The 14791-nt window shown below is 41.7% G+C and overlaps 1 protein-coding gene across 1 annotated transcript; it reads left to right on the top strand.

Annotated features, from left to right (window-relative positions):
• Positions 1 to 6893: 6893 nt before the first annotated feature.
• Positions 6894 to 14570, top strand: prss35 (serine protease 35). Its single transcript, XM_026184594.2, has 2 exons — positions 6894 to 7255; positions 12150 to 14570. Exon 2 carries the CDS (start codon positions 12169 to 12171, stop codon positions 13420 to 13422), a length of 1254 nt encoding a protein of 417 aa, XP_026040379.1. The 5' UTR covers positions 6894 to 7255; positions 12150 to 12168; the 3' UTR covers positions 13423 to 14570.
• The last annotated feature ends 221 nt before the right edge of the window (positions 14571 to 14791 follow it).

The raw sequence follows: 14791 nt of genomic DNA, 5'->3' as shown, positions 1-14791 counted from the left end.
CTGCAAATCCACCACAGTACTGCAAACTGTGTCTATCCTGGACAAAGCGATATTTTCATTAAACATTTGAATAACACAAAATTAGGTTAGCTTAGTTTGTTTTGCAGGAAGTTTCACAATATGAAAATATCTAATTTATCAAAACACATCATATTCAAATCCAATATGTAATTAAAATGATGACATCACATGTAAACTTTATCAAGTGTCACTGCGCAGTCCTTACCTTTAAATCTAACCTCTCTTCTTCCTCTCTGGTCTTTCTTATCTTTCTCCATCTCCCTCAAAATGAATTTTAAGCTAGCAAACATCAGCAAACACGAACATTTTCCGTGTTTGCTGATGTTTGCTGAGCTGATGGAAAGCCGCATTTGAAAAAACATGACACTTAAAAGAACGTCACTCCCTTTATGCTTCCTCATCTTGGGTAGCACTGGCTAGATTCTAAAGTACCGCAGCCGCAACTTACGGACACCTGCACTGGCTCCTACAATCGGCCCCAATTTTAAACCCGTGGTATAAACGCTATAAATGATACTGTCAAATCTAAAGTAACACGCCTGTTTTAAAAATGTGTGAAAATGTAAGAAGTAAAAGTAAAACGTTGTCAGAAAAAAGTACAGATACCTGAAAATTCTACTTAAGTATAGTAACAAAGTATTAGTATTTCATTACTTCTCATCTCTGCTCACTGGTTTCTGGAGTCCACATTTTGAATCTTCAGTGTTGGCATTTTGGCCACATCCGCTGTCTTTTCCGGAACCAGAAGATACATATTTAGATGAAAGGGTGAGGTGAGGATTTGTCGGCTAATGCTAGCAAGCTTGGTTAGCAAACTGTATCTATAAACTCTGAGTAAATGCTGCAAAAGTTGTCAATACAAATTGGGTTCAGTTCGGGGCAGCAGTGTAAATATTGACATCAAATTTTGATTCAGTCATTTAGTTTTAGTCAAAATTTAGTCATCAAAATTCTTTTAATTTTAGTCTAGTTTTAGTCAGTTAATCATTATAAGGTTAAAATCTAAAATTGATGCACTCATACAAAGTATGAAAGTTAGTTGTGTTGTTACAGGTGAGAGTTGCTCCACGCGGTTTACAAAGTCTTATTTTCATTGGCATCCATGCAAAATATGTCTACTCTTGTCTTCCTCCCGAGCCTTGATATTTTGTTGCATTTTCTTGAGAAACAGGGAACTACTTGTACTGTTTCCCAAATTATTCAATAAATAAATGATCAAATGTGCGTGTCTCTCCTTACTGACAAGAAATTACTTTTGACTGGAACGCTTCCAAACTCGTCCCGCCTTTCTACACAACTTAATTTGTTCTGATTGGCTCTCGTCTCTTCAGAATATTTTTTATCTCGTTTTTATTCACTGACAAAAGCGTCTCTCATCATACTTTTTAGTTACCATTATCTTGCTGTTGGTTAAAACTATGGCAAAAATTATTATTCAATGAAAAAAACTGGAGGCCAGACAGGGTTATCTAACTTGCATTAACCTGTCAATCAAGACAGCCAAACCTTAAGCTTTAAGACAATGCAAACAGGTGATAGGTCATCCTGCAGATTTTTATGAAGGGCAAAAATAGTTTTATACATCAGACTGCTAATGTTTTCATTTCAACACTGAAGCTTGGTATGTTAACATGGGAGTCTATGAGGATTTACCCAATTTTAGATCCAGCCTCAAGTGGCCACTGGAGGAACTGCAGTTTCCAGCATTTCAAGCTTTCAGACTGCTTTGTTTGGACAGGAAACAAATCTTTGTGCTGCTTTTGTTTTATCTCTTCAAGACAATAAGTCACTAAGAGCAGGAAATCACTGGCAGTCTCTTAAATTACTGTGTATGAATAAAGGTAAATATTTGCTCAGGGATCAAAGTCAATAAGAAGGAATGTCTCCACAAAACTTTGTGTACAACTTTAAGAACCGCACCCATATACTGGTTTACTGCTGCAGAGGTTTGTAATGTCTGATCCTGAGCGCTCAGGCACACCATTAAGAACCCATCTAGTAGTCCAAGTGCAAAGAGAGTACTTCCTGTCAGGGTGTGACACACAACACAAAAGAACCTCTGTCCCCACAGTGCAGCCCTGACCAGGAATATCACTCCCTGCTTTTCTGTTTGGAAGATACAGAACAGGGTACATAAAGCTCTAACTCTCTCTCTGTGTGTGTGAGTGTTTTTCCTTGATCTTCTTTGACCTTTGACCTTGACTTTTACTGAAAACAGGAACATTTTCTGTGTGTCTTTGTCTTCCTGTGTTCAGATTACAATAACAGCGGTCCCAGTTTGTTATGGTGTTGAGCGGCCTCCCAAATACACAATTATAATTATGCAAGATGCAGTTCTACAAACAGATTTGTTCTTAAGTGGCACCTAGGAGGAGTTCTTTAGAAACCGTGGCTTTCACTAGCTTTTCTGCTGCTAACATAATCCACAAGCAAATTCATGAACAGATAGGTTTCATTTTGCGGTGCAAAGGGCACAGCGCTCTAATTTGCTGTAAACTCTAATATTCTGTAGTCAGATATGAAAACCTGGTCCGGCTGTCTTAGCTAATTATAGGCCAATTTCCAACCTTCCACTTATTTCAAAAACTCTTGAAAGAGCTGTTTTAAAACAGCTGAATGATCATGTGTAGATGAATTGCCTACTTGATGTGTTTCAATACGGTTTCATCATAGCACAGAAACAGCAGAGGCCATAGGAATAACCTTCCTATGGCCTCTGATGGTAGACTCATCTGTGTGCTTGTCCTGTTGAATCTCATTGCAGTATTCAGTGCTGCCGATCATATTACTGCAGAGAGCAGAACACACTGTTACTATCAAAGGAAATGCAGTGCAATTCTTTGAATCATACCTATCTGATAGACTCCAGTTTGTTCATGTAAATGATGCGTCTTCTTCACACATGAAAGTTGGTCAGAGAGTACCACAGGGCTCTGTGCTAGGTCAAGCACTTTTTACTTAATATATGCTTTCCTTAGGCAATCTCAAAAGAAAAAACTACATAAATAATGAGGCTCCATCTTATCTTAAAGACCTTATAGTACTGTGTGAGCCCAATAGAGCACATCACTCTCAGTCTGCAGGCTTACTTGTGGCTCCTAGGGTATTTAAAAGTAGCAGAGTCTTCTGTTATCAAACGTCTCTACTGTGGAACCAGCTCCCAGTTTGGATTCTACAGACAGAAAGCCTCTTTACTTTTAAGATTAGGCTTAAAACTTTCTTTTTTGATAAAGCTTATAGTTAGAGCTGGATCAGGTGACCTCAAACCATCCCTTAGTTACACTGCTATTGGCTCAGACTGCTGCGTGACTTCACGTGGATGCACTGTCAGGCACTGAGCACTTAGTCTCCACTCACCTCTTTTCACTCCCACATGTTTATACACCATTGCAGCATGTCATTATATTTGTCCTTTCTCTCCTTTAGTCTGTGTTTTGACCTTTCTCCCTCTTCATTTTTTTCCTTTTCTTTTCTCTTCTTGTCTTTCCCCTCAACCCCCAACCAGCCTGAGCAGACGAGCCTCGTTCTTCCTGCTAAAAGGGAGTTTTGCCTTCCCACCATCACAAAGCGCTTGCTTATAGGGGGTTGTTTGATTCTTGGGATTTTTCTCCAGAATACAGTAGGGTGTTTACCTCACAATATAAAGCACCCTGAGGTGACTGTTTTTCTAATTTGCGGCTATATAAATAAACCTGAATTGAATCATCAGTCTGAGAGAAGCAGTTCATTACAAGTTTGTCCAGTTTGACGAAGTGGGGCCACTTACATGAACAAGCCTCATAAGGAAAAAAAAAGAAGCATTATAGTTTAACATTTGCACCTGTACTAACATCTGCCTCATGCAAGCAAGGATGGTTGTTTGAAATATGAGTTGAGCAAATATTTGTGCAGTGTGCACACTTTGCTATTGTAAGCCCACATTTACATCACATCTGATACCGAAAAGCATTTTGCCATAGCTGAACTTTACTTCCACAACACCCAGTGGAAACTGCTGCCAGCCACTTTTAGTTACTAAAGAGTCAACCACATTTCACCTTGACCATTCAACCAGACTCTGTGTGGACTGACACATAAATATTTGCCTGTGACTAATTTTAGAAACAGTTTGTGTTGAGATGCACTTTGGGGCAGGTTGGTGGGTGAGAGTGCAAAGTCACTTTTCTGACCATTCAACCTTTGAGCCTTCTGACAGCCTGTCACGTTTTAAGTGTATGCTGTGTTGCAGATGATCAGTTTGGGGTTCAAAATTCCTGTGTTTCATGTATTTCACATTTATTAACTATACCTTGTCTTATCCTGGACAGGGTAGTGAGGGGCTGGAGCCTATCCAAGCTGACAATGGATAAAATCCTGAGCAGGGTGCCCGGCCAGAAATCAGACCATGATCAAACTCTAAACCCATTTAGAATCACTTAACGTGCACGTCTTTGGTATGTGAGACGATGCTGAGAAAACTGACACTCAGAGGCATCGGCTGCACAGCCATGCAGTCCCATTGCATCGGTCTTACTCTCTTTTTATAATACAAATTTTCAATTTGTAGGCTGATTAAAGCAGATTAAAGGATGCAAATGTGAACAAATAAAATTTTCCATCCATTCATTCATCCACCACTTGCCAAACCAGGGTCACCGGGAACACCCTTGATAAGGTTAAAACAGAGAGAGACACAGAATAACCATCAACATACAAGATTTATAGAAACTGACAGTATCCTTCATGAGCACAAGAATTCTCTGATTCATTTTTTTTTGTACTATTTTTTTCTCAAAATCCAAATTCTTCCTTTTTTCATGTCTCATTTTACTGCTCCTCCCAGCTAATTACCAAAATGATTTACATACTGTGGCTTCAGTGATCTGAGAGAGATGATGAGCGGTAACCCAACTTAACCGTTAAAAAAAAAGTTCCTCTTGAGTGATGTCACATGCACTATGTTTTTCCACTGTCTGTGCAGCCTTCTGCTTAACTTAATATGCTGGGCGTGAGCATGACTATGCAAAATCATTGTGGAACTGTAGGAGTCACTGGCCAGTGGATCAATCTCTTCTCGGTTCCAAAAAGAGAGACCACATCACTCCGGTCCTCTGCTCTCTCCACTGGCTCCCAGTTGCTTTTAGGATTGATTTTAAAATTTTACTGCTGGTTTTTAAGGTTCTTAACGGTACTGCACCTCCTTACCTGGCAGAGCTTCTTAGCATTTACCGCCCCAGGAGATCTTTGAGGTCAGCAGACCTGATGCTTTTAGATGTTCCCAGGTACAGACTAAAGACTAGGGGAGAGAGGGCTTTTGCTGTGGCTGCACCCAGACTGTGGAACAGTTTACCTCCTCACATCAGATTCTCCACAAGCCTTGGAACTTTTAAAACTGCTCTTAAAACTCACCTCTTCTCATTGGCTTTTAGCAAGGTTTAACTTATTGTTTTAATTTATTGTTTTATCAGTGAGGTGTTTTATGTACTTGTGTTTTATTGTATTTTTATATTTGTATTTTATTGTACAGCACTTTGGTCAGCCTCGGTTGTTTTTAAATGTGCTTTATAAATAAACTTGACTTGACTTGACTTGACTTGACTTCTCTCAAAATGTAGCTACGGAGTCTGAAAGAGAAGTGAGGACCACACCCAGATACCACGGGCATGGTTAATACAACTATTGCTGTGCATCCTGCTTGGAAAACATCAGGCTTTGTAGTTGTACACGCGTGTGTGATCACCACCACCAGAGACAAACACCCATCATGATCATTAACATTGTCAGGTGTTGTGGGCCACCCAAGTCTCCTCTGCTTCCAGTTTCAGGAGCAGGTGTAATTCTATAACCAGTAGAAGAAGACTGAAAGCTCCTGCTGTACATCAGAGTGAGTGACAGCGGAGCTTACTCAAAGATCACTCTCTGTCCCTAATGGCATGCTGCACTCCCTGCACTCCCTCCTGAGCCACATGCGTATCATCACTCTCCCCTCCAATCCGTCCTCTTTCTCTCTCTCCCTCTCATTACACACATATTTTTCTTGGCTCATTGAGACTTCAACCATATAGTCACAGTGGCGTTGAGACCTCCTCTCATTTTGTCCCGTTTGGTTTCCAGATTGTATAATGCAAAGACTAAACAAGCAGAGTTATTTGAGTGGGTTGCTGCATAATGAAGGCAGCAGACGAGCCTGCCAAGTCAACCAGCAGAGCGAGGTCGTCAGCATCCATATTTACCAAAGTACCTCATGAATTACATGGAAGAAAAAGCATGGACGAAATATATAAGTAAAGTGTCAAGCTTTATGGCTTCCTGCACACATATGTGTATCTTTTTGTGTACTTAAACGTAAATAAATGGAGTCACTGATAGATAATAAGAGTCCCATACCTGAGTTGGAACCTCAAATCTCAAAGATTAGATGCTTAGAGGACAGAATTAACTTAAATATAAGTAACAGATGGATCTTTTAAGGGGTAACAAATCTATCCAGCTCTGTTCAGTTTAATTTATATAGCGCTAAGTCACAACAACAGTGGCCTCACTAAATCAAAAGGTGTGGAATTCGATTTGAAGGGTCAAAAAGTATAAAACTATATCGGTAATCGGTGAATATGTTTGATATATTAAGGTGAAGAAGGAAAAAAACATGTTAATAGCAGCTGCTTATGATATTTTTGTGGCGTTTACACCTCACGCTGTAGAATAAGAGCGCTGCAGATGTGGAGACTCACACGCACCACAACAGAAACGCCCCACACTCTGTAGCGACCGCTTGAATTAATTCCTCCACAGTTCTACAGACTGAGGTGCGTTTCATTTTTATTTTTCCCCTCCTCCACCTCCTCCACGCAGACCGGGTTTGCTGGTGAATAGACCACTGACACTCCCGATTCAGCCTTTTAGTTAGATCGCAAGGTCTGGTCCCACCCATATGTGAACAGCTTTTGTCACAAGTGAAAAAAAAAGAAGTCCCTTTCACATTTTCCCCCCTTGCCTCCCTTCCTCCCTCCTCAGTCCTCCCTTCCTACCTCCTTCCCTCCCTCCCTCCTCAGCATCAAGTGCAGTGTGAGCGGAGCGACTTGTCTCTCAGCCTCTTTGAAGGAGCAATGAGGAGAAGGCAGCCATCGCCCTGCTGATAGCAGAAGGTCTGGGATGCAGTGAAGTCCCGTTTGTTTTCCAGTTCATTTGTGTAGGTCCTGGGAAAACAAACAATAACGTTGCGGATTTGGCAGATCCATCAATCGAATGCGAGCAGGTAGGAAGCGCTATTGTGCACACTTACCCATTATTATTGTGTCCCGATGGGGAACGCGGGGAATGACTGACTTTATTCAGTCTTTCTTTCTTTCTTTCTTTCTTTCTTTCTTTCTTTCTTTCTTTCTTTCTTTCTTTCTTTCTTTAAAACTTATTTACATTTTTAATAGATTTTCTTTTCGTTTTACTCCGACCTGTTGATGTTTTAAAAGTTGATTTAATTGGATTAGAGTGCAAACACAAACACACACACGGGCTTCAGTAATTTTGAGTATAATTACTATTGTTGTGCGATGTTATTCCCTTAGGGCACACTGAAATACTTTCAGTGCATTCTTAAATAGACACGTTGTCAATTTACTCTCCACGTACAGGTGATGCAGATGTGGAATTACTGAATATGTGCTAAATATGGGATTTAATTGTAGATTTATTTACATTTTAGTGTTGCCAATGAAAACACACGCCTCACATTTTTACTTTGATTTTTTTAATCAAAGTAAAAATGTCAGATTTTTGTCAGATTTCTGAATCTTTTATCTCTTTACCACCTGACTGACAGAAGTGGATCTAATATTAAGAAAAAAGGCTTCAGTGAATGCTAACGCTTACTGATTTCATTATACACCATTGTGCCACAGCGCCACCCCTTGGTGACGTTTATCTCCCGGGCGCCCCCGATACTTTCCTGTGACTTCTTCCATGGAGGGAGGAAGAGGGCACAGCCTGAAATGAGGGCCTTCTGCTAAGACCGAGAGCCACCATGGCAGCATATCAGTTTCCACTCTCTGTCGAATAATTGCAGGCTTTCTCCTAGATTGTGTGTTTGTGTCTGAGTCTGGCAGCAAGAGTGTGAAGTTAAACACAAAACTAAACGTCATTTTTGTCTTCTCATTTATTGAGAGAGTTTTACAGCTCTTGTGGGCTTGTAGTTTATTGCTGTCTGTTGTAGGGTGGCTAAATGATGGCCAATGGGTAAGTTTTATTAGAAGATTTATGGTAAGCTGAAGCCAAAAAGTCCCAACTACAGTTATACTTACTTGAAGGACAGTGTGCTTAATGACAAGTTTATCAGCTGGAGGGTTGACTCCTTGACCAGTGAGGTTCTCTGTCTCAGCTGAGTCTCCTGGGAACTGTACCAAACCAGGCAGCATGCCTTTTTCACAACACATCAGCATCTAATTGAAAGGCAGTGTGTCTTTGGAACCCCCCACCTCCCTTGCCCCATCTTAAAGGTTTGTGTTCCAGCTGGTCTGTCATACTCAGTTTCAACCCTGTATATTTTCACCCCTGACTTCTGTTTAAAATTAACTTTTGGATTTGCACTTTTGTGCCAAATCATTCTCTCTCCTTGCATACGTGTGACTTCATCGCCACAGCCACGCTGACGAAACTGCTCTGCAGTGAAGTGACGGTCTGCTGAATCTATTAAAACGCACACAAATTGTAATTTTCTTTTTAGGTTTATCAGGGCTGTTGGCAACGTCACAGTCGTACAGTAGAAGCACGAGCCAGCAGGCTGTGTGCAGACTGCACAGTCTCAGTGTTTGATGTCATTCGTGTGCATGCAAAGAGTCGAGCTAAGGAAACCAGATACTGTCATTACAGAAAGAGAAGGTTAACCATTGTGGCGAACCTCCAAGCCAATGTCTCAGCCCATTCGGAGGATCAGGGTTCATCTTATCCTTTTCTCTCCCCGCAGCCTCCAGCAAGATTCAGAGGATATAAATCTTTCAACCACACAGCTAATGTAACAGCTCCAGAGACATGTCTGAGGAGCACAAGACTACTTTAAACTGAGTGCCATTGCTTCTAATAAAAATAAAACTGCACCAATTTGCAACCATTTTTGGCAAGCATTTAAATACATAAGTGTGATGTGCTGTCACACTGCTGTACAGCCAACTGTAGTGCTGCAGAACTGCAAGTCTGTTGGACATCTCTAATGTTTTGGGCTATATTGCCTCCCTGTGGCTGTATTGGGACTGTGCATATTGTGATCCAGGGGTCTTAACATTGGACCTTTTCATTCCAGGGAAATCAGAGTGTTCCTATATTCTGAACATACTTAATTATTAGTGTCTGGGGAAAAAAATCCCTGGCAAACAGTACAAAAAGTGTTGAGACATTTCACTTCAAAACCACAAACATGAACCTTGGGGTGACCAAAGTTATTGTGGTTCATAATTTGGGGAACCACCAACTTTAAATTGTTATGCTAATTCATGTTGTGGATGTTTAGATATTACAATTAATAAATGGGAAATTTTGACAGTTTGTAGTCCTACATGAAAAGCCAAGGCATTGCCAGTGTCATTATGGTTAAGCATCTGGGAACCATGGATCTCTGCACTAATATTTATCGGAAACCATCCAATAGGTTTCAGCCTTCTTAAGTTGAAGCTCAGGACGACTAGCAGGGAATCGCTAGTCAGTGGAATATGTCCTCCATGCACTACAATGGCATGTAAAAAAATTGCATGGCAAATGATCTCGTGATATTGAGGTGTTTTAGTCTGAACCAACCAAAATTCATTCTGTCCAATAGTTCTCAGAGGAACAACCTGTTGGCTACAGCTAGAGGATTATTATGATTTGTCATATCAGGATGACTAATGGTCTCTTTTTTTTTTTTTTTAGCGTGTCCATGTCGTGAATGTTTATATACACTCAACAAAAATATAAACGCAACACCTTTGTTACTGCTCCCATTCCCCATGGGATGGACGTAGAGACCTAAAATTCATTCCAGATACACAATATAACCATCCCTCCCAAACCGTGGTCACAAATCAGTCCAAATGTGTGGTAGTGGGCACATCTGCTATATTGAGATAATCCATCCCACCTCACAGGTGTGCCACATCAGGATGCTGATCTGACATCATGAGTAGTGCACAGGTGTACCTCAGACTGCCCACAACAAAAGGCCACCCTGGAATGTGCAGTTTTGTCTCACAGCAAAATGCCACAGATGCCACAAGCAATGAGGGAGCGTGCAATTGGCATGCTGACAGCAGGAATGTCAACCAGATCTGTCGCCCGTGCATTGAATGTTCATTTCTCAACCATAAGCCGTCTCCACAGGCGTTTCAGAGAATATGGCAGCACATCCAACCGGCCTCACAACCGCAGACCTCGTGTAACCACACCAGCCCAGGACCTCCACATCCAGCAGGTTCACCTCCAAGATCGTCTGAGACCAGCCACCCAGACAGCTGCTGGAACAATTGGTTTGCACAACCAAACAATTTCTGCACAAACTGTCAGAAACCGTCTCAGGGACGCTCAACTGCATGCCCGTCGTCCTCATCGGGGTCTTGACCTGACTCCAGCTCGTCGCCGTAACAGACTTGTGTGGGCAAATGCTCACATTCGATGGCGTCTGGCACGTTGGAGAGGTGTGCGCTTCACGGATGAATCATGGTTCACATTGTTCAGGGCAGATGGCAGCTGAGAATGTCCCAGTTCTTGCATGGCCAGCATACTCACCGGACATGTCACCCATTGAGCATGTTCGGGATGTGCTTGACCGGCGTATACGACAGCGTGTACCAGTTCCCACGAATATCCAACAACCTCGCACAGCCATTGAAGTGGAGTGGACCAACATTCCACAGGCCACAATTGACAATCTGATAGACTCCATGCGACGATGTGTTGCACTGCATGAGGCAAATGGTGGTCACACCAGATACTGACCGGTTCTGGGTCCCCAGACCCCCAATAGCGCAAAAAACTGCACATTCCAGGGTGGCCTTTTGTTGTGGGCAGTCTGAGGTACACCTGTGCACTACTCATGATGTCAGATCAGCATCCTGATGTGGCACACCTGTGAGGTGGGATGGATTATCTCAATATGGCAGATGTGCCCACTACCACACATTTGGACTGATTTGTGACCACTGTTTGGGAGGGATGGTTATATTGTGTATCTGGAATAAATTTTAGGTCTCTACGTCCATCCCATGGGGAATGGGAGCAGTAACAAAGGTGTTGCGTTTATATTTTTGTTGAGTGTATTTCAGGAAAAGGGGGAAATGTTGACAAATTTGTGGTCCCACATGAAAAGCTTGTCATTGCAAGAATCTTTATGGTTCACCCTCTGGGGAACACAGATGACTAAAGATTACACCAACCTTAACCTCCTAAGACCCGAACTCTTACATGGCATGCATTTTTTAATTTCCCTTTGATATTTGGGCTGATTGGGACCTGATGAATATAAAAACAAAGAATTACCAGATTTTTTTTGGTCTAATTTTTGTTTCTGAGAAAAATGAGAGCCACATATGAGGATATTCATTTGAAATTTCGATAGAACAGTTGCAATATAATGTCCTCGTAAGTGGATATCAGGCCCTTGTTGAGCAAGATTTAGTATTTTGGTCTAAATGACCCAAAATGTAATGTCCACATATGTGGACGCCAGGTCCTAGGAGGCTAAGTGTCACCCTCACGATGGTGTGAGTGTCTGCTAGAGAAAAACTAAGAGAGTCACCATAGTCAGCAGTGTACATCCTGTTGGGACCACGAATATGTGCAGAGAGTTTTATGGCAATTGTTCTTTTGGTGTTTTGATGTTAGCGAAGGATTAAATGGGCAAGATTTATGGGAATCCATCCAACAGTTCACGCTTGTGGTAATGCTAGCAGGTGACAAAGGAAAAGGCAGGATGTCATCAAAGTCAGTAGGATATATCCTCTATGCCATAAATATATTTATGCCATAAATATATGGCAAATGATGTACTGATGTTGAGCTATTTTAGCATAGAGTTTTAAGAGTGGAGTGAGCAACCATCAATGCTACAATTAGTATCATGTGTGGCTAAAGAAAGTATAATAATAATAATAATAATAATAATAATTCCCTCATATGTTCTTATTTTTCAGAGCCAGGCCCAACTTAACAATGGGCCACATACCCTTCTGTGTCCTGGTCCCAGTGACAGTGCTGGCTGTGGTGGCTGTAGCTGCTGTAGATGATGAGTACACCTGGCCGCAGTGGAAAGTTCCTCTGGTGAGGAAAAGACGTACTGTGCCTCTCAGCAGCCCAAGCTTCTCAGCTCATCCACAGCCAGAGCTAAGTGGGACTTGTGGGATCGAGTGCCAGCGTCGCCTTCCTTCACCTTCCCTGGAAGACTTGGAGCAGTTCTTGTCTTACGAGACAGTCTACGAAAATGGCACACGCACGTTTACTTCCATTTCTGTGCAGGGTCTCAACGAGATGACTGCATGGTCCAGAAATGCCTCGTCTAGCTCTCGCCACAAACGAGAGGTGTATGGCACAGATACCCGCTTCACCATCGCTGATAAGCAGTTCTCTACCAAATATCCGTTTTCCAGCTCTGTGAAGGTGTCCACAGGCTGTTCTGGGGTTCTGGTATCCCCTAAACATGTGCTGACTGCTGCCCACTGCATCCATGATGGAAAGGATTATCTAGATGGAGCGCAGAAACTACGTGTCGGGATTCTGAAGGAGAAATCCAGGCGAGGGAAAGGAGGCAGAGAGAGAGGAGGACGACGAAAAGGTAGAAGAAGAAAGGGAGACACAGCTCAAGAAGACGGACAGGAAAAGGATGAGAATGGCGGTAAAGGGAGGGGAAAAGGGAAAAGTAGGAAGAACCGGAATAGGCGAAGCGTGGAATCTGAGAAACCATCATTTAGGTGGACAAGAGTCAAAAAGACCCAGGTTCCTAAGGGTTGGTTCAAAGGCGTGTCGGGTGGACTGGCTGCGGATTACGACTATGCTGTTCTGGAGCTGAAGAAATCCTCAAAAGTCAAGCACATGGATCTGGGTGTGATCTCCTCAGTCAAGAAGCTTCCTGCTGGGAGGATCCACTTCTCCGGCTTCGATGATGACCGACCTGGTAACTTGGTGTACCGGTTCTGCTCCGTGTCTGAGGAATCCAGTGATTTGTTGTACCAATACTGCGATGCCAAACCTGGCTCCAGTGGCTCTGGGGTCTACATCCGCCTCAAAGAACCAGGCAAGAAGAAGTGGAAGAGAAAGATCATTGGAGTCTTCTCCGGTCACCAGTGGGTGGATGTTAATGGGGACGGGACGCAGCAGGATTACAACGTGGCAGTGAGGATAACACCCCTGAAATATGCTCAGATCTGCAACTGGGTCCATGGGGACTCAAGCGCGTGCCAGGTAGCCTAAAAAACACAGGATCCCCCCAACCTCTACACACTCCTCGTTTTTAATCATCAATCAGGGGCCCAACAACTGCCTTCCTGTGACCTCCTGTGCCTCCCAGTGGCTCCTGCTACACTGGTCCACACACACACACACACACACACACACACACACACACACACACACACACAGCCATTCAGACTCTGTGTTGACAAGAGAAACTCGTCAGCGCATCAGAACTGTGGCTCTTCAGCTTTTCTAATTTATTTGCTAAAAAGAAAAAAAAACAACTGAGAAAAATCATATATATTATATGTATTTTTCAGATCATTCTGATCTGCTGTTTCTAATTTGACCTTTTTTTTTTAAAGATATGACCTCTTTGGAAGGTTGAAAAGTGTGTATATTATATTATCCCTGGTACATTTATTCCCTGTATGAAAAGACTGCACTACAAGTCTTCTCCACTAGTGCGCATCAAGTTTGACAAAAGACCCAGGAAAAATTATTGTAACTCTTGTTTCGCAATTGAACTATATGGAGATATGGAAATAACTTTTTTATAAACATTTTTAATTGAACATGTTCCACTGTGTGTATCTATCTTGTTTTTTTGTTTTGTTTTTTCAAACTACCTTTTGAAGACAAATCGTCTGTCTAAATAGAGAAAGGGTCCTTATAGAAAATAGTTTTTTTTTCTCTGTGAGTCTTGCAATCTTTTTCTCTGTTCTTGCAACACAGTGAAATGTCGTTTCATTATTGTGAACATAACTGTGTTGGTGCTTATCCAGAAGATGTGGTGCTAATTTATGAAAAAGTAGAAGGCTTTTAAAAGATGTTTTGTTAGCCACATACTGTAACTATATATTTAATGTGAGGCTACAGATTTGGGTTGCATTAAGATGGATCCGAACAATCCAACAATTTACTTGAGCTGCATATATTTTTCCAAATCTAAAGGATATTGGATTTGCTATAATGCTATAATATTGTTGTGTAATGGAAGGTTTTAAATGTGGATTTCTTGGGGGGGGGGGGGGGGGGGATTTTTTTTTTTTAGATTTTCATGTTGCTTATATTCAAAAAGTTCATGAGTATCCTTTTGAAGACCAAATACCTGACATTAAAGATGCAGATTGAAAACTACCAAACATTAAATCAAGTTTACTACCTGTGTGTATATGTGTGTTTTCAATTACGTACATTCAACCACAGCGATCTATAAAATATCTAAACCATTAAACAACACCGCCGGCTTTGAAACCCGCAGCTAGTGATGACATATTTAACCAAGTATAATGTAAAATCAAACTTTAAAAGTGCTTTCATCTTTTAAATTAAGAAAACCGATCAGTTGCACACAGTTTATTGGATGTTTAATCCATAAAATTTA

Source organism: Astatotilapia calliptera, chromosome 11, assembly GCF_964374335.1.
Source record: "Astatotilapia calliptera chromosome 11, fAstCal68.1, whole genome shotgun sequence".
Lineage (NCBI taxonomy): Eukaryota > Metazoa > Chordata > Actinopteri > Cichliformes > Cichlidae > Astatotilapia > Astatotilapia calliptera.
This window is presented reverse-complemented; position numbering and strand designations above follow the sequence as displayed.

Excerpts from the sequence above, each read along its gene's own strand:
- prss35 (XM_026184594.2), top strand. The coding sequence starts at position 12,169 with ATGGGCCACATACCCTTCTGTGTCCTGGTCCCAGTGACAGTGCTGGCT.